The 22929-nt window shown below is 32.2% G+C and overlaps 3 protein-coding genes across 3 annotated transcripts; all 3 read left to right on the forward strand.

Annotated features, from left to right (window-relative positions):
• Positions 1-748: 748 nt before the first annotated feature.
• On the forward strand, positions 749-6779 carry LOC107021496 (cytokinin riboside 5'-monophosphate phosphoribohydrolase LOG1-like). The gene is made up of 8 exons (XM_015222173.2): positions 749-947; positions 1384-1481; positions 1559-1589; positions 3580-3679; positions 4558-4628; positions 4721-4864; positions 5104-5233; positions 6387-6779. The coding sequence occupies exons 1-7, from the start codon at positions 834-836 to the stop codon at positions 5200-5202; spliced, it is 657 nt and encodes a 218-aa protein (XP_015077659.1). The 5' UTR covers positions 749-833; the 3' UTR covers positions 5203-5233; positions 6387-6779.
• Positions 6780-8788: 2009 nt separating this feature from the next.
• On the forward strand, positions 8789-12528 carry LOC107021911. Its single transcript, XM_015222623.2, has 3 exons — positions 8789-10065; positions 10580-11250; positions 11333-12528. The coding sequence occupies exons 1-3, from the start codon at positions 8969-8971 to the stop codon at positions 12349-12351; spliced, it is 2787 nt and encodes a 928-aa protein (XP_015078109.1). The 5' UTR covers positions 8789-8968; the 3' UTR covers positions 12352-12528.
• Positions 12529-14976: 2448 nt separating this feature from the next.
• LOC107023848 lies at positions 14977-22039 on the forward strand. Its single transcript, XM_015224667.2, has 15 exons — positions 14977-15118; positions 15710-15843; positions 15958-16075; positions 16161-16277; positions 18125-18229; positions 18670-18753; positions 18857-18972; positions 19211-19312; positions 19418-19531; positions 19667-19723; positions 20521-20587; positions 20720-20773; positions 20971-21045; positions 21591-21626; positions 21721-22039. Exons 2-15 carry the CDS (start codon positions 15824-15826, stop codon positions 21817-21819), a joined length of 1164 nt encoding a protein of 387 aa, XP_015080153.1. The 5' UTR covers positions 14977-15118; positions 15710-15823; the 3' UTR covers positions 21820-22039.
• Positions 22040-22929: the final 890 nt, after the last annotated feature.

Here is a 22929-nt window from a genome sequence, read left to right on the forward strand (position 1 = left end):
CTTGCGAGGCTCATTATTGACTAGTACTTATTATTATTATTATCATTACTAGTAATAATTTCTGATTACATTAATGCAAATGACAAGTGTACACATGGGATAATTACTCTATTCCTTCTCATTCACAAATTAGGCATTTTAATACTTTTACTCATGTTCGTTCGTTATTCAATTCATTAGAGGAGCCAATATTCTACATATACGTTATAATTTCAAGTAGGTGGGATGTAGGCAGGTAGATCTCAGGTGAGAAGTTGGGGTTTTCGGGATCTCAGTAATTTTTTCGTAAATTTTATATTTATTTTAAAAAATATATTTATATATCTCTGATAAGAATTTAATTTATCTTAAACACGTATAATAATATATTTAAAATTCTGAATCCAGCACCGAAGAAATCATAGACTTCTACACTAACAATCTCACACAAACGAAATTGAGCGAGTATATATTGTTTGTAGTTCCTTTTTTCTTAATGGTTGTTAATCAGTACAAGTTTAATATCTCGTTAAAATTAACAAGATAAAATCTAATACTGTTACGCAGTACGGATTGTGTATGCACGTGGCAATTTGATAAGCAATAATTCTTTATTGCTACTTGTCCAAGGGGCATGGAAGTTATTACTATATGTTATATAATATTTATTTTATTTTCAAAATTATAAATCGCCTAAAGATAACATACATGTGTAGATGTTTCTTTAAATCGTAAGCTGCATATAAGTTAAAACTTTTACTACTATAAAAGGTAGTGTAACTTGTTCCATTATTTATACTCAAGATAACCCACCATTATATTCCCACATATATAGAAAGAGAAAAAAAAAAGATATGGAGGATGAAATAAAAGAGTCAAAATTCAAGAGGATTTGTGTGTTTTGTGGGAGTAGTGCTGGAAAAAAAAGTATCTATAAGGAAGCTGCAATTGAGCTTGGAAGAGAAATAGTAAGAAAAATACTATTCTGCTTCTTAAACACTCTAATTGTTTTTCGTCTCTTTAAGATATTGATGATGATGATGCAACTTAACTTACACTATAAGAAAACTATGAATTACATGTGAATTTTTTTGGGATTAGTATGAAAATTCGTAAGAAACTTATCTTTCTGTAAATTTTTATGATAATATCAGAAAAATTCTCATGTAATTCACAGTTTTCTTATAGTGTTATGCATATACTTTATTGTTATTATAAAGTTTTCTTATAGTGTTATGCATATACTTTATTGTTATTATAAAGTTTTCTTATAGTGTTATGCATATACTTTATTGTTATTATAATGTGTAGATTATATGAATCATCTAAGCCAATTGTGAAAATGTTATGTTTTTGAAGTTGTTATTTTATTATATACTTCAATTTTTTTTGTATAAAACAAAGGTATCAAGAAAAATAGACCTGGTTTATGGAGGAGGCAGCATTGGTTTGATGGGTTTGGTCTCTCAAGAAGTTCATAACGGTGGTCGCCATGTCCTTGGGTCAGTTCTTTCTTCTTCAAATATATTTTTTTATTAATTAGGTGTGGTAACAAAATTTTACATGTTCTTTTCTTCAGTGTGATTCCCAAGACATTAATGCCGAGAGAGGTATGTTTTTTAGTCACAATATTTAGATGTTAATTTGAGTTATATATATACTCGATTATTAATTAGTTTAATAAAGTGAAACAAAGAAAATAAGAAAACAAATGAAATTAGGGGGATTTTGTGGTAGCCTCTCATATTTGATGTATTTTGTACCTCATTCTTGTTATCTTTGTATGAAGTTTATTCTTGTTGTTGGTATGTGATCCAAAAAAAAGGAAGTTGGAATATTTTGATACTAGTATTGTATTTAGTTATGTAGTATGTTTGGTTTTAATATTTTTGTTTTCAGAATTTTCTTGTTCGATAGCTATCGCTTTCTTTATTCCCTTCCCTCCCTTTTGGTCCCCCTCCTTCTAACACAACAATTTGTCTTCTTTGCGGACTACTTAATTTAGATATATATAAAAATAGGAACATGTTTCCGTTAGGATCAAACCTTATCATAATATCAAAAATTATATCTGATAGTAAAGGTATAACCTTATTTCTTAACTAAGCTCAGTATATTCGATCATGACCTACGATACTACCCCAATCTCTGCGCAAGCAGTATGTTGGATAAACAGGCTTTGTCATAGGTAGGATGTTGACTTTATCTAATAATTAATACCCCCTCCAAACACGTACCTTATTTAGCATGTTGCTCAATCTTGAGAATCAAATCCATGACCTTGATTCTGATACCACTTATTGTTAGAATCAAACACTTATCCATGCCAAAAACTATAGTTGATATAACTTTATTTCTTAAGAAATCCACCAAGTAAACGTCATGTTCTATCATGACTCCTGCCCAGGCCACTTCAACGCTCTCGTAGACCTTGCCATAGGCAGTACTATGTTTGACTAGATATTTTTTAGTTAAGCGAACACACTATATAATTAAACATGAAAAATCAGCTCCAAAAAAGTTCAACCATTATATAATATAATGGAAAATTGTTATATAGAGACTATACATCTTTTTATAGTTATCTTTCTAAATAAATAGAGATCGATTCATGACAGATCTGCATAGTTCGAGCAGAAAGCAATGGATGTAATTGAACGTGCCGTGTTGCCTAGTATATTAACAGCAGTTACGTACAATAGTAGACTGGAGAAAGGACGACGACCCTGCATAGAGGCTGCAATATATGCATTACAAGCCTCATCGTTTTCTTTTTGTTCTTTTCCCCACTGTTCTTCCTTTTTATTCTTGTTTTATATTGTTATAAATTGCAATTACGAGGTCGGTGATTTAGTCAGAATTTTAAATAAGGAGGTTCAGATTCAAAATTTGAAGAAATAGATACATAAAATAGTCAAAGAGAGTTCGATATCTACTTAAAAATTATATTAAGCAAATAATATAATTCTCCGACAAAGTAAATTTAGATGAACTCCTGACTACAAGGTGGCTCCGCCAGTGTCGTATATATACCCCTCTTCTGAGGCCACAAAGAGAGACCCCCCACCAATAGTTTCTGGAGATAATATGTCTAACTCAGTGACTCTATATATATATCCACTTGGTGTGGGGCTAACAAAGTTGAGTGTCAGTTGACTTCTTGTATGGGTACTTTGCATTGACTTTGGTGAAATTACATAACATATTAATCTAAATCTAGTCAAATGACATATGTAATTCATAAAAGAGTACTTATTTTTTCTTTACGTAGCGAAAGCAAAAGAATAAAATAGATCACAGTTGAAATTTACTAATCGATCGTGAATGTTACAATATGTTTGAACGATGACTTACTATGGGTGTCAGAGGCGGAGCCAAGACTGGGAGTTTGGGGATTCTAAATCAATTTTATTTGAGGGTTCATATGTTAATATAGATATACTTATTTAATTTTCTAATACAAATATAAGGTCTACGAAAAAGCTAGTAAATTTATCAGTATCCATGAATCCTCACCTAGCTTCACCTCTGATGAACTCGAATTTCCAACCATTTGAATACTTTTACTATAATAATAAATAGTTGTGGTGCCACATGCAGATAACTGGTGAAACAGTAGGAGAAGTGAAGGCAGTTGCAGATATGCACCAGAGGAAAGCTGAAATGGCCAAACATTCTGATGCCTTTATTGCTCTACCTGGTTCCTCTTCATTCTTCCCCATTTTTCACCATATAATAACCACCTTATCATATAAATAAAATTTTCATCAACAGGTTTATCATCTACTTTATAAAAAAAGGCATAATACATAAATTATAAATATGCTCTTTAATTTGACTTCGAATTATATTTATGTCCTTCAACTTTGGGTGTGTACAAATAGACTCTTAAACTTGTATAAAGTTGAACAAATAGACACACATGTCCTACATATCATTTTTTGTCCAACGTGGTGTCCTAAGTGTATTTTGTCATGTAGGACTCATGTGTTTATTTATTTAAAAGTTGGATAGTTAAGTGTCTGTTTGTGCATAATGAAAGTTGGAGGTCAAAGTTAAAATTTGAAACCAAGTTTAGGATCCAATATATATATTATGCCTAAAAAATTAATGTGCCAATAATATAATTGTCGCTATATGCACTAATATAGTATAGGAATTTATTTATAATCTAACACTCTGTATAATGTTGCTAAAGGCTCTAATGACTTTGGATGTAATGATATTAACTCAATTGCTGTTAAAGGAAAAAAAGTTATTGTCACTAAATATTTTGAATTATTAAAAAGAATCATTTTCTCGAAGATGATGGCATAAATTATCTTTGAATTCATTATTATTTTATACAATTAGATCAAGGTGATATACGACAATAAAATATTTTTTATGAGTACATCGATTTAATTATTTTTCGCTCGCATTCACTAATTTATACTATTTCTTTACAAAATACATATGACTACCTTTTATTTTCAAGACAAGAAATTAAACTAATACATATGACTACCTTTTATTTTCAAGAAATTAAACTATGGCAATTCTAGTGAAATTATTGGACTAATTGAGTAAATATTACAGGTGGCTATGGGACTTTAGAAGAGCTGCTTGAAGTCATTGCTTGGGCTTATCTTGGAATCCATGATAAACCGGTAATCAAATTTCTAATTACCTTTAATCAACTTAATTAGAATTTTTTTCCCCATGATTAACAGTAAATTGATTGAAATAATATTAATTGCAGGTAGGATTATTGAATGTAGATGGTTACTACAATTCCCTTTTGACGTTTATTGACAAAGCAGTGGAGGAAGGATTCATCTGCCCTAATGCCCCCCAAATTTTTGTATCCGCTCCTAATGCCAAGGAACTTTTAAATAAACTCGAGGTAAATGATATCAGAATCAGGTACATTTCTGCTTGACTTTTTAATCCACGCCCCAGTACTTGAAGAGGAAGTTATATAGATAAAAGTTTCATACTAGTTGAAAAATGAACAGGTGAACTGACTTTTAGGATAGAGTTGGGCTCAAGTACTATCATATTTTTATGATTGACTAATTCTGATTCATGTTGCATCTATTATTGATATATCTGAAATGCTTGTATGTTACTATCATTTTTCAGGGGTATTTTCTCAGTGATGAAACTGTTGCATCAAAACTTAATTGGGAAAATGTGGAGTCAGATTATTCCTCCAAGATGGTTGTCCATGCCTCCTCATGAGAAGATTAATTTTAGAACAACAATCAGTAATGTATAACTTATTTTTCAGTTTTGTTTTCTTACTATTTCTCTCAACTATGGTAAAGTGTTAATAATGATTATCATGGTTATAATATATTTGTTTTAATCTAGAAACTACCAACTACAGCTTCTTTTAAGTATTTTTTTAGTGATGTTTGAATGATCACGATTTTTTTTCTTTAAAAAAATGAAATTTAAAATAAAGAATAAATATAATTATAAATTAAATATCTTATTAAAAAATAAAAAAAATATTTTAAAATAACAGAAATCGAGTGGAATGCTTTCCCCTCGGATATTCTTTTCAAATTTGTTGTGAAATATATTTTTCTTAAGTGAACAATATTAATTAATCTTTCTTTTTTCTTAATAAATATATACGTATATTCTATTCTATCTTTTCGAATATATAAAAATATATTAAGTATATTATTTTAGTAATAGTACAAAAATATTTCTTTCAAAATTGAGAGAGCAAAGAAGTACGCAACCATGTGGAAATGCCTCGAGGTTGGTATTACTCCACTTATACTCAATCTAAAAACAGGACCAGGTTCTTCACCTTGACGGCTTGACCAAGTGATTGGCTTGTTTGTATACATTTGTGTTATATATATTAATTTATGTAAAAGAAAATTAGATACGATAATGAGTCTAAAATTTAGAATTTAAATTTTCACTAAAAGGTTTAATATATATTTAAAAAATAAACATATGATAAAGTCAAAGGAGATTTTTGATATCTATTTTATATACCTACAAAATAACTTTAGTCATATAATTTTCCGTTGAAGGGAGTTTGGAGAAACCCCATTGGCTCCACTCTCGAATATATACATTATCCTCTTTAAACTTTACTTATGAGATTGAATTGAATTTATTATTATTATAAAATAGGTAAGTAATGATTTATTTATCACTTCTATTTAATTGAATTCTTTTCCTTACTATAAACCTATAGTTTTTATTGTTTAACAATTGTCATATGCTATTAATTTTGAATTAATTATTACAATACTGAATAACTTAACTAAAATAAATATTTGATTCGAAATTCTTTATCATCATCTTGAGAAAAAAAAAAAGGAATACTTAAGCTGATTCTGTATGATTGAATCAAAGTAATTTGTACTTCATTCAAGCATTGGATCTTTTGAGTGCAGAATGATGCTTTGCGGCTACTATGGGTCTTCAAAAGGAACCGGGAACGAGGCAAAGACATCCTAAGAAGTTTGCCTATGGACTCTACCTCAACGACCTTCTTCCGTACTTTCACGAGAAAGCAAGCTATCGACCTTATCTCCGTTAGTTTTTCAAGATCAATACCCCCATTGGTCAATTATTGAAACTCTCAAGAGAATTCCTAGTGAAATTTTGTACAAAAGAAAAAAAGAAAATTCCTCTTTTGGATGAGGTGGACAACACCAAATGTGTATTATATGTTATTGGGAATAAAAACATTATATGTAATGGCATGGTCAAAATCGTGTTGCCCGTGAAAAGTTAGGCACCCGATCGACATGAAATACAATTTGATTAGTTGATGGTTGAATTTCAGATTGAGTTTCTTTGAATGGATATATAATTAAAAAAAAAATAAGTTAAAATTTATATTTATCTTTTTATTATTTTAATTAATTAAAAGATTAATGTTTAATACAGTTTAATACTTTTTATTTTATTTAAATACAATTAAATAACTTAAAATAAATTAATCCAAATAAATTCTTTCAAAAGTTTCAAAATAAACAGATTTGTACCATTTTTTATGATCCAAAATGAATGCGTTTATCTAAATTTCAAAATGTATTGATTACCCCTACCCCCCACAACGAATTTTTTTTTAAACCTCTTAAGGAGTGTGTCATAATACTCATTATTTTTTCTAAATGTTTTTTGGAACCGTTCATTTTACTAAACAACCTATCAACTTAGTAATTCCTCCCTTGAGATGAAAATCAACGTTTCATTAATCATCTTTTAGATAATATTTTCAATACTAAGTAACGGTATTGAAAAATCGAATAAAATTCTGTAAATTTATTAGCGATAAATCAATAGAATGATATATTTATTTTTTTCTACCCAATCAAGTAAAATGAAATAGAGGGAGTAGATGAAGTTGGGAGAATGTGAATTGTATAAAAATATTCAGCGTTGACAAAATAAATATAGCTTTATTGTGAATTAGACAAACTAAAGAAGCTTTTTTCTAATTTAGTGTTACTTGAGACTTGAGACACTACGTTAACTTTCAACCTCTCAAGCAACGCTTGCAATGAAGTCAGCTCTTCTCTTTGACCACACGTTCTTTAGTGTTTGCTTCAGGTGCTTGTCATTTTTTATTAAAAAAAAAATAATCATTTCGATTTTATTTTTTTGATATCAACTCGTTTAATTAATCCAGATTTGTGATCTTTAATAACCATTAGAGTAGAAACGCTTTTGATATTTTTCATCATACCATATTGAAGAGTTTCACATTTTAATATAAATGCATGCATTAATTATATGTATTAGTACTTCCTTATTTGGTGCATCTTTTCATGCTATGTATAACTAATTAGTTATACATTCTATTGTGTATCGAGGAGTGTAGTACTCTTGTAAATAAATATTTTTACACAATGTATATTATTTTATATAAGTATAACTAATACATACATTACTAATACACTCTATTGAATATTATTTTTATACACTTTACTAAACGATAATGTCTGCCAATATTGGCCCTCATGAAAGAAAAGAATCTGTCCATGACCAAAGGTTTGTTGTGTTCAACATTGACAGAGTTTGGCAAGAAGGCAATATATGTACTAAACCAATAAAGTCAATCCTTGCCAACCCATTTTTAATTTCTCCCACATATATAAATCTCTTCATTATTACTCCAAACTTTTTTTAGTTTACCTTGGAGGCTTTGCTTTAGCTTAATTTGCTGAATAAGAAATTAAAGGCACATCTTCTTTGTCCCCCATTCATTTCTAATATTTCTTTCTTGTTTCTTTACTTCCAAGGTAAATTCATATTTCTACCTAGCACTTCTTTTTTCTTCATATTTGTGTCCTACGGTATGTATTCCTTTGTTACCTGGTACTTGTTGCTGGTGGGAGGTAGCATGTATCTCATAAAATTAGTAGTGGTGCACGAAAGCTGACCCAGACATCTTGGTCATAAACAAAAGTGTATTCTTTTTGTTAGCAAGGATTTTGCTAAGAAAATTGAAAAGTACCATATCTTTATGCTATTTACGTTAAAATAACTTATGTCTATATTAATAGTGAAGTACAATAGTTTTTTATGAATTTAACTTATATACACTGACATTGTAAATTAATTTAGTGTAACCACAAAGATTAGAGTACCAAAAAATGCAGGGGTGAACCTTCTTTTCTGGCAGCAAAGCCGGCTTTTAATTAGTGGGATATAATAAGAACACTAACCATATAGTTAAGGTAACGCGGTTGCTTTATATTATTTGTTTAAAGTGTTAATCCCATGTGACCTTTGCTGCATTTCCTATGCCATTCTTCAACTTCACTTTATTACTTAGAACACACACTTTGTCTCTGCCCAAGATCCAATGAACAAGCTCATTTAATCATCTATTTAAGTCTACTTGTATTATGTGTTGTACTAAGAGATAACAATTTTCTTGAATTGTGATTTTTTCTTTTCTTCTAAGAGTTGCTTTTCACTTCATATATTTGTAGGTGGATAGTCTTCATGTGGATGAACTTTGATGGGGTTAGCTAGGAATCTTGATATGAGAAGTGGAGATTCTTTAGAAGGATTGTTGAGTGACAAAAGTAAGATGAGACAACAGAAGAGTAGTTCTTCAAGGGTTGTTACTTTGTTAACATGTTTACAGTTTATGTTTGCTGTTTATGCTACATTTCTTCTGTATTACATGAGCCCCTCTATAGATTTAAGGTCTAAACCAGATTTTAGTTGGACTACAAGAATTGCTAACCAATGGAAGCAATTCATAATCCCTCCTCACGTCGTTACTCGTTATAATCAGGAAGCTAATTCAGTTGTTAGAGCTGAAAGTACTCAACCAAGTAGTCCTTCTGAAGTTTGTGAGCATGAGAAGATTGATTTTGTACAGAAGAAGTCGAACGATGCTGTCATGATCAAGTTGAAGACAGAGCTTTATCAAGAAGTGCTAAATTTTCAAAGAAAGTCCTTTGGTGCTGAGACTCTATCTCAACTGATGGCGATGAAGTCCAAATGGGATTTGCGCGGTCCAAACAAGCCAAAAATCACAGTGATTTTGAATCATTTTAAGAGGAAAACACTTTGTGCTCAGCTTGACTCTTTGCTAGGCCAAACCCTCCCATTTCATCATGCTTGGGTGCTCTCATTTGGAAGTCCAAATGAACAGTCCTTAAAGAGAATTGTTCATAGATATAATGACTCGAGAATAAGCTTTATCAGTTCAAGCTATGATTTCAAGTACTATGGAAGGTTCCAATTGGCCTTACAAACAGAAGCTGACCTTGTATATATCATCGATGATGACATGATCCCAGGGAAAAAGATGCTGCAAATGTTAGCACATGTTGCAGGAACAGACAAGTACAAAAATTCTGTTTTGGGCAGCATTGGTAGGATTTTGCCTTTTAGACAGAAGGATTCTAGTTTTCCGAGCTATAGGAAGTTTCGATCCAAGGAAGCAGGGCTGTATTTACCTGATCCTGCCTATAACATCACAGTGAACAAAATTGTTCAGGTGGATTTCCTCTCTAGTTCTTGGTTTATGTCTTCTGAACTTGTCAAGACACTCTTTATCGAGACACCGTTCACGTTCATGACAGGGGAAGACTTGCACTTAAGGTATGTACTTTAACAGATTTTACTTTTCTGTGCCAAAATATTTCACACAGTAAATCATATGTACACTTTCAGAAATTTCATCAATCTCTTCATTTAAGAAAAGATAATAAAATTTGCGAGTCAGTCATATGTTAATGAGTACATTACATAAAGTAATATAACTTTGTTCATATATTGATATAAAAAATGTCAATATTCTAGGACTACTCCACTTGATAATGCATAGTGTACCACTAGATTGTTATCTGATAAAGATTAGCATTTTGCAAGTTGATCATTAGAATGTCTATTCTTTTCTAGGCACTTTAGAAAAGAATATTCTTCACCTAATAATATTTGATTTCTTAATGATCAACTTTTCTGCAAAAAGTATTATACTATAGGAGTCCTGCATATTCTGTGTCTCTCTTGTTTGATCCTTAAGTAATCCTCTTTTTGGATTTTAATCTGCTTTATGAAAGTAAAGGAAATTTACAAGAACTTATAATGACTTCAATTTCATTAAAAATTGCAGCTATCAGCTTCAGAAGTATAGAAATGCTGCTTCGTTTGTGCTACCAGTTGATCCAAAAGATAAAGACACTTGGGGTGACAGTGAGCATAGGCTTGCCTATGTATCCGAAACAACTGTAATTTTCAAAGACGTTGTTCAAGTACGAGATGATCAGTGGTGGAAGGCGCTTTCTACTGGTTACGTGACACAATGGGCTGCGATGTATCCACAAAAAATCGATGTGCTTTTCTATGCCCACTCTGTCGATGAAGTTAAAGCTCTTGCGCCTCTTCTGCTAAAGTTCAGTTCAACTGTTGGAAAGAAGGCCTATATCGTTGTCTCAGGAGGCAACTTTTGCCCTTGTGAAGATGCTGCAGCAGCTTTGAACTGGCCTAAGACAGTATGCAAGGAAAAAAGATTCAAGATTATGGATCTAGGAGTTGGTGCTTTATCAGGAAATTCAAATTCAGAAGTGCCTGTTGTTCAAGCAGTGTATGCTAGCATGAAAGGACTAATCAAAATTCACAATCCTAGCTTAGTGATCACAGTAGCCGATACAGACTCTAACGTGAAGAAAGCTCTGAAGATGGCTACTGAAGCTAACACAAATAGTTCAACAATCGTTCTTCTTCCAAAGTCATCGGTGTCAAAGGTTCTTTGGATGGCTGATATTCGTTCAACAGCATTGCCAAGTAAGAACTTAATGTATTTTACACTAAATACTTCCCTTCTGTTTTGTGTAGATTTCTGAACAGCGCGTTTTTTTTACTTCAGATTGGAACCGTATGAAGATTCATGTGAATATCATCACACAAACCAGAGCTAATTCACTTGCAAGGCTTCTCAAGTCTCTAAGTGATGCATACTACATTGGTGAAGAAGTTCCTATAACTTTCAACATGGATAGCAAGGTGGATGAGGCAACTCTAAAGCTTGTCAACTCATTCAATTGGCCTCATGGACCCAAAATTCTTCGAAGGAGAATCATTCAAGGAGGCCTAATTCGAGCAGTTAGTGAGAGTTGGTACCCCTCATCGGACGATGATTTTGGTCTCTTACTTGAAGATGACATTGAAGTTTCCCCATACTATTACCTTTGGATCAAATATGCGCTCTTATCCTACCACTATGACCCTGAAATATCTCTCCCTGAGCTCTCTTCGATCTCTCTTTACACTCCACGGTTAGTAGAAGTTGTAAAAGAAAGGCCTAAATGGAATGCAACAGAATTCTTCAAACACATCCATCCAAACACACCTTATCTCCACCAGCTACCTTGCAGTTGGGGTGCAGTTTTTTTCCCAAAGCAATGGCGGGAATTCTACGTTTACATGAACATGAGATTCACAGAAGACGCGAAGCAGAATCCTGTACAAATCCCAAGATCAAGAACCAATGGTTGGCAAGCATCTTGGAAGAAGTTCTTGATAGACATGATGTACTTAAGAGGGTACGTTACACTTTATCCGAATTTTCCAAATCAAACAAGCTTTTCGACTAATCATATGGAACCAGGAGCACATATTGCAGCTAAAGAAAATGTGATCAAACATAACAAGGCTGATTTTGAGGTGCCATTGCTAAAAAAAGACTTCAGAAACTTTCTGCCTAATGGAAAAATGCCTGCAGCTACAAGATTACCTTCATTAAACCTCTTTAATCAACCTGTTTCTCTCAAGGGCTTAAAGGCAGCTGGTGCAAAACTGGGACAGGATATTCTTAAATGCAATCAAACAGAGATAGTAACTGTGAACCATGAGACAGGTGTACCTTCACATTGTACAAAATTCTAAAAAATTCATATTTTTTTTTCTTCTTCTTTCATTTATAGATCATTGAAGGTTTATTTGATAAGTTTTTTTCCTTATTGTTATACATTTAAGTAAGGACTAAGAGTTGTATAGTCTAACATTGTAACAGCCAAAAAGTGGCTATCTGTAGACTGTATGTATCCTTCTTTTCTCATTTTCGCTCTTCCTTGACCCTCTGAATTCAACTTGAAAAGTAACAAATAATACATCCAGTAAAATCTCACAAGTGAGATATAGGGCGGATAAACTGTAAGTAAATTTTATCACTAGCTACTTTATGCAGGTGAAGAGGTTGTTTTCAAAAGATTCTCTGTTCAAGTACGATAAATCTCGATATAAAGAAAAAGAAGATAAACGAAGAGAATAAAATAAAAAATGTGCAAAAGTAGCCAAAACAGCAATAGAATCATGTGATACAGAAGCAATAGTAGAATTCATGAGACTCTTAACTTAGTTACAAAAGAGTCATAATGGCCAGAAACCCGAAATGAAATTTTTTTTTTCTTTTCAATTTCAATTTTTTTGGATAAAGAAAGTAATTTTTTGAGAAAATAGTAAGACATTTGTTCACTTGTCATGTCCAAGAATCACTTCATGCAACAGTCATACACATTTTAACTCATATTTTAATCTAATAAATACCTCCCCCAATTGAAAAAGACCTGACCAACAAACTAAACAGCTTGTTTTATTCGACTTGTTATATTATATTATAATGAAAATAATAAGCAAGGATAATAAACCAAGTGCTAGACACAGAGAAATGTCAGCTTATCTTTATTGTATATAGTTACTCCATAAGATATGTTTATTTTATTAAATCAACAATAAATTATAATATTTTTACTTCATACGTTGATTATTTACTTTCACCATTGTATTACTTTATAAAATTTGATTTAAAAAAAAATCTCCACAAACAAATTAAAAATAAAAGATTAATATATTTATCATCTATTGAAAAGTGGACTTCAAAAAAAATATTTATATAAAGTAAAATGATAAACTTACTTGAGGCGATTAGAAATAAATATTATACTTACTAAACTTTCTGTCATTTTATTAGGACAACACTTGCTTAATTTTTTTCTAACTTGATTATGAAGCATGATTTAAAAGGAAAATGAGGGACTATTAAATATCAAATATAAACAAGAACAAAAAAGAGCAAAGGTAATTTAATCCCTAAATGTTGATTGTTGCGTGAGTTCTTGAAATATTGATTTCAATCAATTTATGCTAACAATATTGGACAGTTAGTGGTTGTGCACTCTACTTAACCTTTCAACTTTATGTTTAAATCTTAATACACAAGCAACTTCTAAAATACACATAAAACATTTTCCAAAATTTGAATATACAATAGGACAATGCTATATTATGTATTTTAAGTGAAAAATTATAATTCAAATATCTAAATGCAATTAATTTACGCATTTAAAAACTACTTATATATTAAGCCTTGTGGTTATATCAAGACATCTTGCATTAGGAACATATTTTACTAACTACAAAGTTAAAAGTTTAAAAAAGAATTATGTATTTTCAAATCATAGGATGAATGCACTATAAAGTGATTGTATCTTTGGTGGATCACAGGCTGTGTTCTAAGAAAGCAGACATGCAAATTTTTTGTGGGTACACATTATCATCAAGCTTTACACATGTTGGTGTTACACAATACCACATCAAAAGAGAACCCATATTTTAATAATTAAAATAACTATAGAGTATTTCTTTAATTCGAAATTTAAAACTTTAGGTTCATCCACTTTATCAAAGTTTTCAATAGTTAAAGTAAATATATTTCTTTAATATAAAATTTAAAACTTTAGATTCATTCACTTTATCAAAGTTTTCAATCTAATCATGAAAAAGAAGAAGAGGCAAAATTCAAATTCTTACACTGAAAATACAATTCATCATTTGTAACTCAAATTCTTCGTGAGATTTATACGGAGCAACCTCTTAATTGTTGGTAAGCCATCAGTTATATATGTAGGCAGTGTGTCTCCATTCTTAAACTGAAAAATTAAAGTATAAAGCAATTAAAGACTATTTACCTGCTCTCTTGTTTGGATAGTTATTACGTATTATTTCAGAATATATAATATATTATATTATATAATATTATATTAATATAATATAATATCTCAATATATTTTATGATTTTTTTTATTACGTCACATATTAATAATTCAATATAAAAAGTAGAATTATTATTAAAAATATAATAAAAAATAAAAAGATGTATTAAATAACAAGTTAAAGATAAAATGAAAAAAAAAGTATTAAAATAATAATACAATAACAATAAATTTATCCTCACTCAAAAACAAGATTTTGTTTCTTTAATAAAGATGGATTTAATGTGATATAATAAAATTTAAATAATAATTAAATAAATATTATATTTAAATTAACAATATAAACCATCCAAACAAGGAACAAGTCTCAATTCTTTAAAAAATGTTTTCTTACCATTTTAGGATGGTTAATATGTACTTTTTTGATTAATAAATGATGTTCAATAATATAAATTTATCTGGATCAAATTTTGTAAAATATTAAGTCAATTTATTTTAATTATATATAGTGTGGGAAGGGACGGTATGGTACGGAGTGATTACACAAATCCTGTTTCTGGGGAACAATACTTTTCAATATTTGACATTTCGTCCCACAATATAACCAAACATTGAAATTTGATACCCATCGAAATCTCTCTCTCAAACCATCGGGAAAACCTGTAAGACTCTCAAAACCCACTTTATCTTCATCTGTTCATCAATTTTGATCCTTTACGTGCTGCGTTTTGCATTGAAAAACACTTAATTTGTTTGGATTTTAGGGCTTTATATTCGGGATTCGATCTCTTGTTGTAATTCCTTTTTTTTGACAAAATGAACTACATTTTAATAGCTTTTTGCAATTTTTTGGGTTTTTATATGGGGATTGAGGTTTTCACATTGATTACAAGTAGCATTTTGATGTTCTACTCGTTAGTTTAAAGTATTCTTGATTGATTGACGGGTCTTAGGGTTTTTTGATGGCCCAAATCAATAGCTCAAGTAAGATTTGTTTGCCCATTTGCTCGGAAACTAATAAGATTCATAAGTTGAAGTTACAGTTATTTTCTACGAGAGACCAACTAGACAGTTCTTAAACTGAAATACAAGTTCAACAACTGTTAAATTGGTGAGGGTTTTCAATTAATTTTTGACTTCCTCAGTTAAAATTGTGAACAGTTTATCAAACCTTTAGTGGGATAATTTTTTAGTGTAGTATGTAGGTATGGATTGTATACACCGCCCCGAGTAATGTATCTTTATTCTTTCAGGCATGTCAAGTTTGCTCTTTTGAAAGTGGATGATGCTATATTCATTTCTGGGGTTGCTCAAGGAATTGGTTTCTGCCTAGTGCAAGACCTTTGAGTTGAGCAACTATTATCACAATGGTAACCTCTCACCGCAGGTTTGTAGGCCGAAAGATATGCCGTTGTGATGAATTTTACCGAGTTTTAGTTACCGTATCTCTTGGTTTTTATTTACATTATTAGCTTACAAAATACCCTCTTTGTTATTTAAGGTTCACTGGGGTTTTCAAAAGATCAAATGACAGTGTCAGGCTAATAATAACAACAATCATGGGAATGGTATTTGGATATTTCATTGGTATTTCGTTTCCATCTGTTTCTCTAGCAAAGGTACGTCGGCCCTACTTTTGAATGGTCTCCCTGGTGGAGAGTAATATGCCCCTGTCATCAGTATAATCTTGGGGATCCTTTGCAGATGTCTTTACCTTCAAGCATTTTATCATCTCTTGATGTAGCCTTCAATGACGGTCATCAAAGACTTAGTGGACGTAGTTTTCCTGAAAATCTTGGCAGTGTCCCTTTAACACCTAAGGTACTTATTATTCACTTCAAAGTCCTTTAAATTATGTATTCTTCCCTGCAGCGTTACTATGTTGATTCACTTGTATGCTCATGAAAAAGGTGTTAAAAAGAAGCTTTTTAACACACACTTTAACTACTAATGGTGTCAGTTTGACCAGCAAACCAATCTTTCCTTATGGATGGATTCATCTGCATTTTTGTTGCATTTAGTGGTTGCGAAGTAGAATATTAAACACCAGTTAAGAAAGTCTCATTTTTTAATTCACAAGATGAGTCACACATATTGAGACTCATTTTAGAGGAAAAAGTAGTTACATAGGTGGTGATACCAGTTAATCGAAAATATAATTTAGTGATGTTTTTTTTGGGCAACCAATGTGAATATTACCATTAACAAAAAACACCACATACAAAAACTGGTCTCATCCAACCCTCACCACCCTTATCAATTACGGAGTAGTAAAGTTTGGCTTCAACAAACTTTACCTTGCACAAAAAAAAAAAGTTTGGCTTCAACAATATAACAAACTAATTACAGATTTTTTGCCAAAAACTTCTACATCTATTTGCTTCCTTAGTATACTTATACATCTCTATCCTCTCCACGATTTAACAAATGATAGTACTCACTATCTCTGTATGTTGTAACTGTACTTCCTTGAACTGTGTACAGTTTCTGGCTTTCCATATGTGATATACTATTGCTCCCAAAATAGCAGCTATACTTGTTTCTTAAACCTCTTCCAATGTTTCACTCTGATCAGCTCCAGTGTAGTATTCAAATCTCTTGTCGGGACTGAAATTTTTGACCATTGTGCTAGTGCATCTCTCACTTTGAAAGCATAGTCACATTCCACAAACAAGTGATTGTTTGTCTCTAATACTGCAGCTTGACACAGGCAACAGTTCCTATCATCTACCTGAATGTTCATATTCAACAGCCTGTCCTTCGTAAGCAATTTATTTTGCATTGCTAGCCACATAATAAACCTCTGTCTTGGCAGTGATACAGAGTTCCACACTAATTCTGCTATTTTAGGGTCCCAAACTTTGTAGAAGTCTTATAGTCCTACTAGATTCTTATGCCAGCAAGAAATATGGAGAAATTCTACTTCTCATTATATTTTTTGTATTGTTGGCATGAGATGAACTTAGATGGGGAGTGGGGCCCTTGTACCTTTTTCTTTCTTGCCTTGTCCATTCCATGCCCTTATTTTCTGAAACACTTAAATGAATGCACTTGCTAATGCTCAAAGAACATTAGGACTTTGTTTTTGATCAGTAGTTGCTTGATGGTCAAGATGGAAAAAACTTACTGTGTGCAATTATATGTGACAGAATTGCTTTTTGTGAACCAACTTTAGATTGGAGTTACGCTAGTAAACTCAATTTGACAAGATTCAGAAACTATACCGAAAATACTAACAGAATTTAAAAAGAAACAATACAGAAGAACTATTGAACGCTACCTTTCATATCATTGATTGTTTACAGAAGTGTTCAAGAAAATTGTCATCTATTTATCTTGACTGTCAAAGTGGATTTTTCTGTCATGTAAATTGAACTTTAAAAAATAATATCATTGAAGATAATGTGCACTACTGATTAGTGGCACATTGTTACAATTGTATGCACTGCTAATCTGAAGTTGCCGAGTCTGCTCTATTTATTGGTTTTGTTACAAGATAAGCTAATATGGTGATTCTTCCAACTTTACGAAAAAATGCAGAAATAAATGCATGATATTCCCATTTAGAAATGGTCTAAGATATATGTTCTAATTGCAGAGTAGATGTGGCATCCAGAACATCGTGAAGTTCATATTCAATTACTGATGATGTTGATTTTGTTTCTTAGATATATGTTCCAACAAATCCTCGCGGTGCAGAGTCTTTGCCACCAGGGATCGTGGTCCCTGAATCAGATTTCTATCTACGAAGGTTGTGGGGTGATCCAAGTGAGGTATGATGCAAAGAGTAGCTTGTAGTCATTGAATTAGTCTTATTTGTCCAAAAAGAAAAGAATGTCTGGTCAGTGTAGGGTTTATGATACCTACAGTTATTCTGCAATCTTGAGCTGCTATTCACACATGTCCATGTTATCAAACAAAATACAAAATAGTTATAACAATGGTTATGTCCACTTCATCTGCTTCCGGCTCGGTATTATGTCACAGGGAAATGACCAGTTTTACATCTGATATACTTTAATGTGGATGATTTAATAATGTGAATGATTTGAGAATTCTTCATTAGAAGTGCAGTATTTGTATCCTTTTCTGGAAAGCTGTTAACAGATAGGAGGACAACTCTCTAATTGCATAAAATATTAGTCTTTGTAAGATTTGGAGTTTTTTTTTTCCTTTTTTTCTGTGTAGCCTTATAAATGTGGTGGAATTTCAGGATCTGAGGAATAAGCCAAAGTATTTGGTGACATTTACAGTTGGTTTGGATCAAAAGAACAACATCGATGCCTGCGTTAAAAAGGTTACAAAAAGAAGCTGATCCATTGAATGTGGTATCATACATCATTATCATTTTCTTTTTATGTTGTATCCACACTGAATTTTATTTTATGTTTGTTGGTTAGTTTTCAGAGGATTTTCAAATTTTGCTTTTTCATTATGATGGTCGAACGAGTGAATGGGATCAGTTCGAATGGTCCAAGCGTGCAGTTCATATCAGTATTAGGAAGCAGACAAAATGGTAAGACTTTCTAGTTATGCAACAATCTTTGGGATTCTAACTCCCATTAATGATGCAAGAATCAAAAGAAATATGCCTCAGAACTTTTACCAATGCTGGCAGCCCTTTAGCATGTATAACACCCTTCTATTGAGTTTGTGATGATAAGATGAAGGGAAGGTGTTAAATAGGATTTTAGACTGGTATTTTCTTTTGTAGTTCCATAATCTTTTGTGGGTCTTTCTATCTCCCTTAACAGGTGGTATGCAAAGAGGTTTTTGCATCCTGATGTCGTAGCTGCCTATGATTATATATTTATCTGGGACGAAGATCTGGGGGTTGAACACTTCAATGCAGACAAGTAGGTGTTTCTTTCTGGTTGTTTTTCAATAACTTCTCATTCTTAAGGGTGAGAGATTACTCGTCACTTCCGTTTCCACCTAATCTAGGGACCTGAATGTGACAGGTATATTCAGCTAGTTAAGAAACATGGACTAGAGATCTCTCAGCCAGGTCTTGAACCCAACAATGGTCTAACATGGCAGATGACAAAGAGGAGAGGTGATAGAGAAGTTCACAAGTAAGTCCCTTGTGTTGCTGTCTCCCATCTTTCTCTGACAGTTCCCATCTCTGGGCCCCCAATAGTTAGGATTGAATCTCTCCAGAGATTAGCTCGTGTTCATGCACATTTAGAATTGTTGGTGGCCTGAAACAGGAGTACAGAGGAGAAACCAGGCTGGTGCAGTGATCCACGGTTACCTCCTTGTGCAGCGTACTCTCTCTCTCTCTCTCTCCCCCCTCCCCCTTCTCTCTCTCTCTCACACACACACTCTCACAGAGATTTTAAAATGTGCAAGCTGGAGAAAATCTATACTTATCCACCAACACATATATGTAGATATTTAATGGACTTAGGCGCTGTTGATTAATAATTCAGACTGTAGAAATCATTCTTTTAATTTTGAGAAGCAAGAAAACAACTATTTTGGTAGACAAAGGAAGATGGGGGCAAGTATTTGTATGTTATGGGTTGAAATGCACACCATTAATGTATTGTCGATGACAATTTGTTGTTTACATTAGCAAGACATCGAATTGACACCTTCTGTACGTCTGTGGAAGAATTCAAGGGTCTGTGCTGTATCATGAATGTTTATATTTTTAGTCATGACTGCAGAAATTTGGGAGATAGGCGCTAATTCAAGACTGTAGAAATCACTCTTTCAATTTTCAGAAGCTAGGAAATGACAATTTTGGTAGACAAAGGAAGATTGGAGAATTTTTTGTATGTTATGAGTAGAACTGCATGCCATTAATGTATTGTCGTTAACCTAGCAAAATGTTGAATTGACATCTTCTGTACATGTTTTCTTCCTAAAAACTTATGATTGAGCAAATAAACCTCTCGTAAATTAATACTCAGGCAATTTCTAGTCAGCGAGTATTATTTTGGTTTTCTACACATAGCAATTTTTGGGAAATTGATTTGTAGAAGGCCAGTACACAAGTGCACCATCTGGTTTTTAGCGTTGGCCTGCAAATTATCTTTTTCCTTATTTGTTTTTTCAGTTTCGTGGAAATAATGGCTCCTGTATTTTCTCGAGAAGCATGGCGATGTGTTTGGCATATGATTCAGGTAGTTCTTTCAATTGGGATATGTATTCATTGTGATCCTTTCAAGAATGCATTTACAGTGGTCATGAGTGCATTAATAAATACAAGTACTATTATAGTGACAGCTCTGCTTCCACTTGATGTTTTCTTATAGAATGATTTGGTGCATGGATGGGGATTGGATTTCGCTCTCAGAAGATGTGTAGAGGTCAGTAGTTTCTATTTGTGTATGTACCATGATATTGCTGCCCCTTTAGACTTTGATAACATTATGAACATTTAAAACCATCCTCTCTAGTATTGTAGAGGTTTTGCTAATTTGAAGTATGGTAGACCATTTCGCAAAACCTAATTTCTTTTTATTTATTTTTTGGTAAGGAGTTAACTTTTTATTTGTTTATGCAGCCTGCGCATGAAAAAATTGGTGTAGTGGATTCACAATGGATAGTGCATCAAGTTATTCCTTCCCTTGGAAGTCAGGTTAGTAAATGTCCATTTCCAGAAAATAAATAACTGAATCTCTACTACTATTCCATGTTAAATTTTGTTGTGGCAAGTGCCTATGTTAGTTTTAGTGCATATCGCAGAACGACAAGAAAGAGATAAAGAAGTTACTTTTTGTCGTTGGATTGTTCTGCATACCCCCCACCCCCCCCCAAAAAAGAAAAGAAAAGAGATTATTGCAGTTATGATTTTGCTTAAAGGTTTGATAGATCTAAAAACCTACCACTCTAGCTTGAAAAGTCCTCTGAAGGCGGCAGACTCATAGGATGACTGAACTTTAGTATCCTTTTTCTCTTTAGATTTCTAGGTAGGAAGGAGATTATTGGTTTACGAAACAAGAATGCCACTTTGTGAGATGATTTATGTCTCGTTAGAGCTAAAGCTGGTTTTGCTTCCCTATATATTCCAAGGCTGAAGTTGCTTTCTGCAACTATTAACTCATTGCTCCCTTGTATTTCGTATGACTTGTTATCATTTCTTAAGTTTTTTCTTGACGATTTCTGTCACATGATAACATACAGGGTAGCTCGGAGAATGGTAAAGCCCCTTGGGAAGGGGTAAGCAAATCCGCGGCTCAGCTAAAATCTAGTTTGAGAAATATCATTGCCCATTTATTTCATCACATCTTAGTTACTTGTTTCCTTTTTGTAGGTAAGAGTGAGGTGCAGAAATGAGTGGACAATGTTTCAGGATCGATTAGCCAGTGCGGATAAGGCATATTATGCACTAAATGGGAAAACCAGATTATAACATCGCCTACAACTTGTTTGTAAATTGCTTCTTTTACCCCTTTTTTTTGACTCCTGTTTTAGGTAAGCCTAATTCATTTTGCCAGTATTTCTTCTTTATAAATATTTGCTTTACTATAGAGCAGCCATATTTCTGTAAACAGTAAGACATTGGAACGCCTCCTGTGCATAGATGATACTAGATGAAATCTTATATAGCCCGTGATTGTTGTTTACCTTCATTCTTCTTTGTATATTTTCATTTTTGGATTGCCAGCAAAACCGGCGAATACATAATATTCTCGTTCATTGCATTAACTGGAAAAGAGGGAAATTGGGATCGCGATTCTGATTAAAATTAGGACATTAAGACGAACTCACCATTTATTTCCTGGAAGAGAAGATCATATTTTTGTTTTTGTTCAGTCGTTACATTGACAAAAATTGAAGGACCAGATCTATTGAAAGTTTAAACCAAGACTAACATATGAAAACGACAAAATATGATTGTTACAAGTAATTGATGACGTTGGGAGTTTTTTTATCTTTTTTTGGTTGACTTGTTATGCAATAAATAGTGATACAGGAATTGTGATGTCAAAGTCATTAATATATATTGTTGGTTACTGATGAACCATACTCCAATAATTGTTTAAAATGGCAAGAATCTTGAGATAACTATTATTGGCAAACTTAACAAGTACAAATAGGATCGAAGGAAGTAATTTATGTTAAGCAAACTATATTACTGAATGGGAAATTGAATTACTAATTGTGTTTCTTATACTCCATTTCCTGTTTTCTATGTTACTCTTAATGAGAGTCTAAATTTTTGTTGTAAAACAACTACGTGAATTTGAGATGTTTAGTACATTAAGCTCTCATGTTAAACATTATATGCATCTAGCTCTCATATTACTATATTATTTAAAATGTTAGTAATATTTTCATCATCATGTCTCATAATGCTTCTCAGTTTTCACACAGCATTTTTGAGGGTTAAATTATGGTAAACTTTGAACACCATATTACTATATTGTTAAAATTTGTTTGTCCCGCTGTTATGGGTGGTCACCTTGGAACCAAAATTTTCAGCTGGAAAAGATTTATATTACTGTATTTTATTGATTTT

This window comes from Solanum pennellii, chromosome 6, assembly GCF_001406875.1.
Source record: "Solanum pennellii chromosome 6, SPENNV200".
Taxonomy (NCBI): domain Eukaryota; kingdom Viridiplantae; phylum Streptophyta; class Magnoliopsida; order Solanales; family Solanaceae; genus Solanum; species Solanum pennellii.

Excerpts from the sequence above, each read along its gene's own strand:
- LOC107023848 (XM_015224667.2), top strand. The coding sequence starts at position 15,824 with ATGGTAACCTCTCACCGCAG. Across the intron at positions 19,313-19,417 it reads GAACACTTCAATGCAGACAA|GTATATTCAGCTAGTTAAGA; the intron begins GTAGGTGTTTCT and ends TGAATGTGACAG. Across the intron at positions 21,046-21,590 it reads TTCCTTCCCTTGGAAGTCAG|GGTAGCTCGGAGAATGGTAA; the intron begins GTTAGTAAATGT and ends GATAACATACAG.
- LOC107021911 (XM_015222623.2), top strand. The coding sequence starts at position 8,969 with ATGGGGTTAGCTAGGAATCTTGATATGAGAAGTGGAGATTCTTTAGAA. Across the intron at positions 10,066-10,579 it reads GGGGAAGACTTGCACTTAAG|CTATCAGCTTCAGAAGTATA; the intron begins GTATGTACTTTA and ends TAAAAATTGCAG. Across the intron at positions 11,251-11,332 it reads TCGTTCAACAGCATTGCCAA|ATTGGAACCGTATGAAGATT; the intron begins GTAAGAACTTAA and ends TTTTTACTTCAG.
- LOC107021496 (XM_015222173.2), top strand. The coding sequence starts at position 834 with ATGGAGGATGAAATAAAAGAGTCAAAATTCAAGAGGATTTGTGTGTTT. Across the intron at positions 1,482-1,558 it reads GGTGGTCGCCATGTCCTTGG|TGTGATTCCCAAGACATTAA; the intron begins GTCAGTTCTTTC and ends TCTTTTCTTCAG. Across the intron at positions 4,629-4,720 it reads TTGGAATCCATGATAAACCG|GTAGGATTATTGAATGTAGA; the intron begins GTAATCAAATTT and ends TATTAATTGCAG.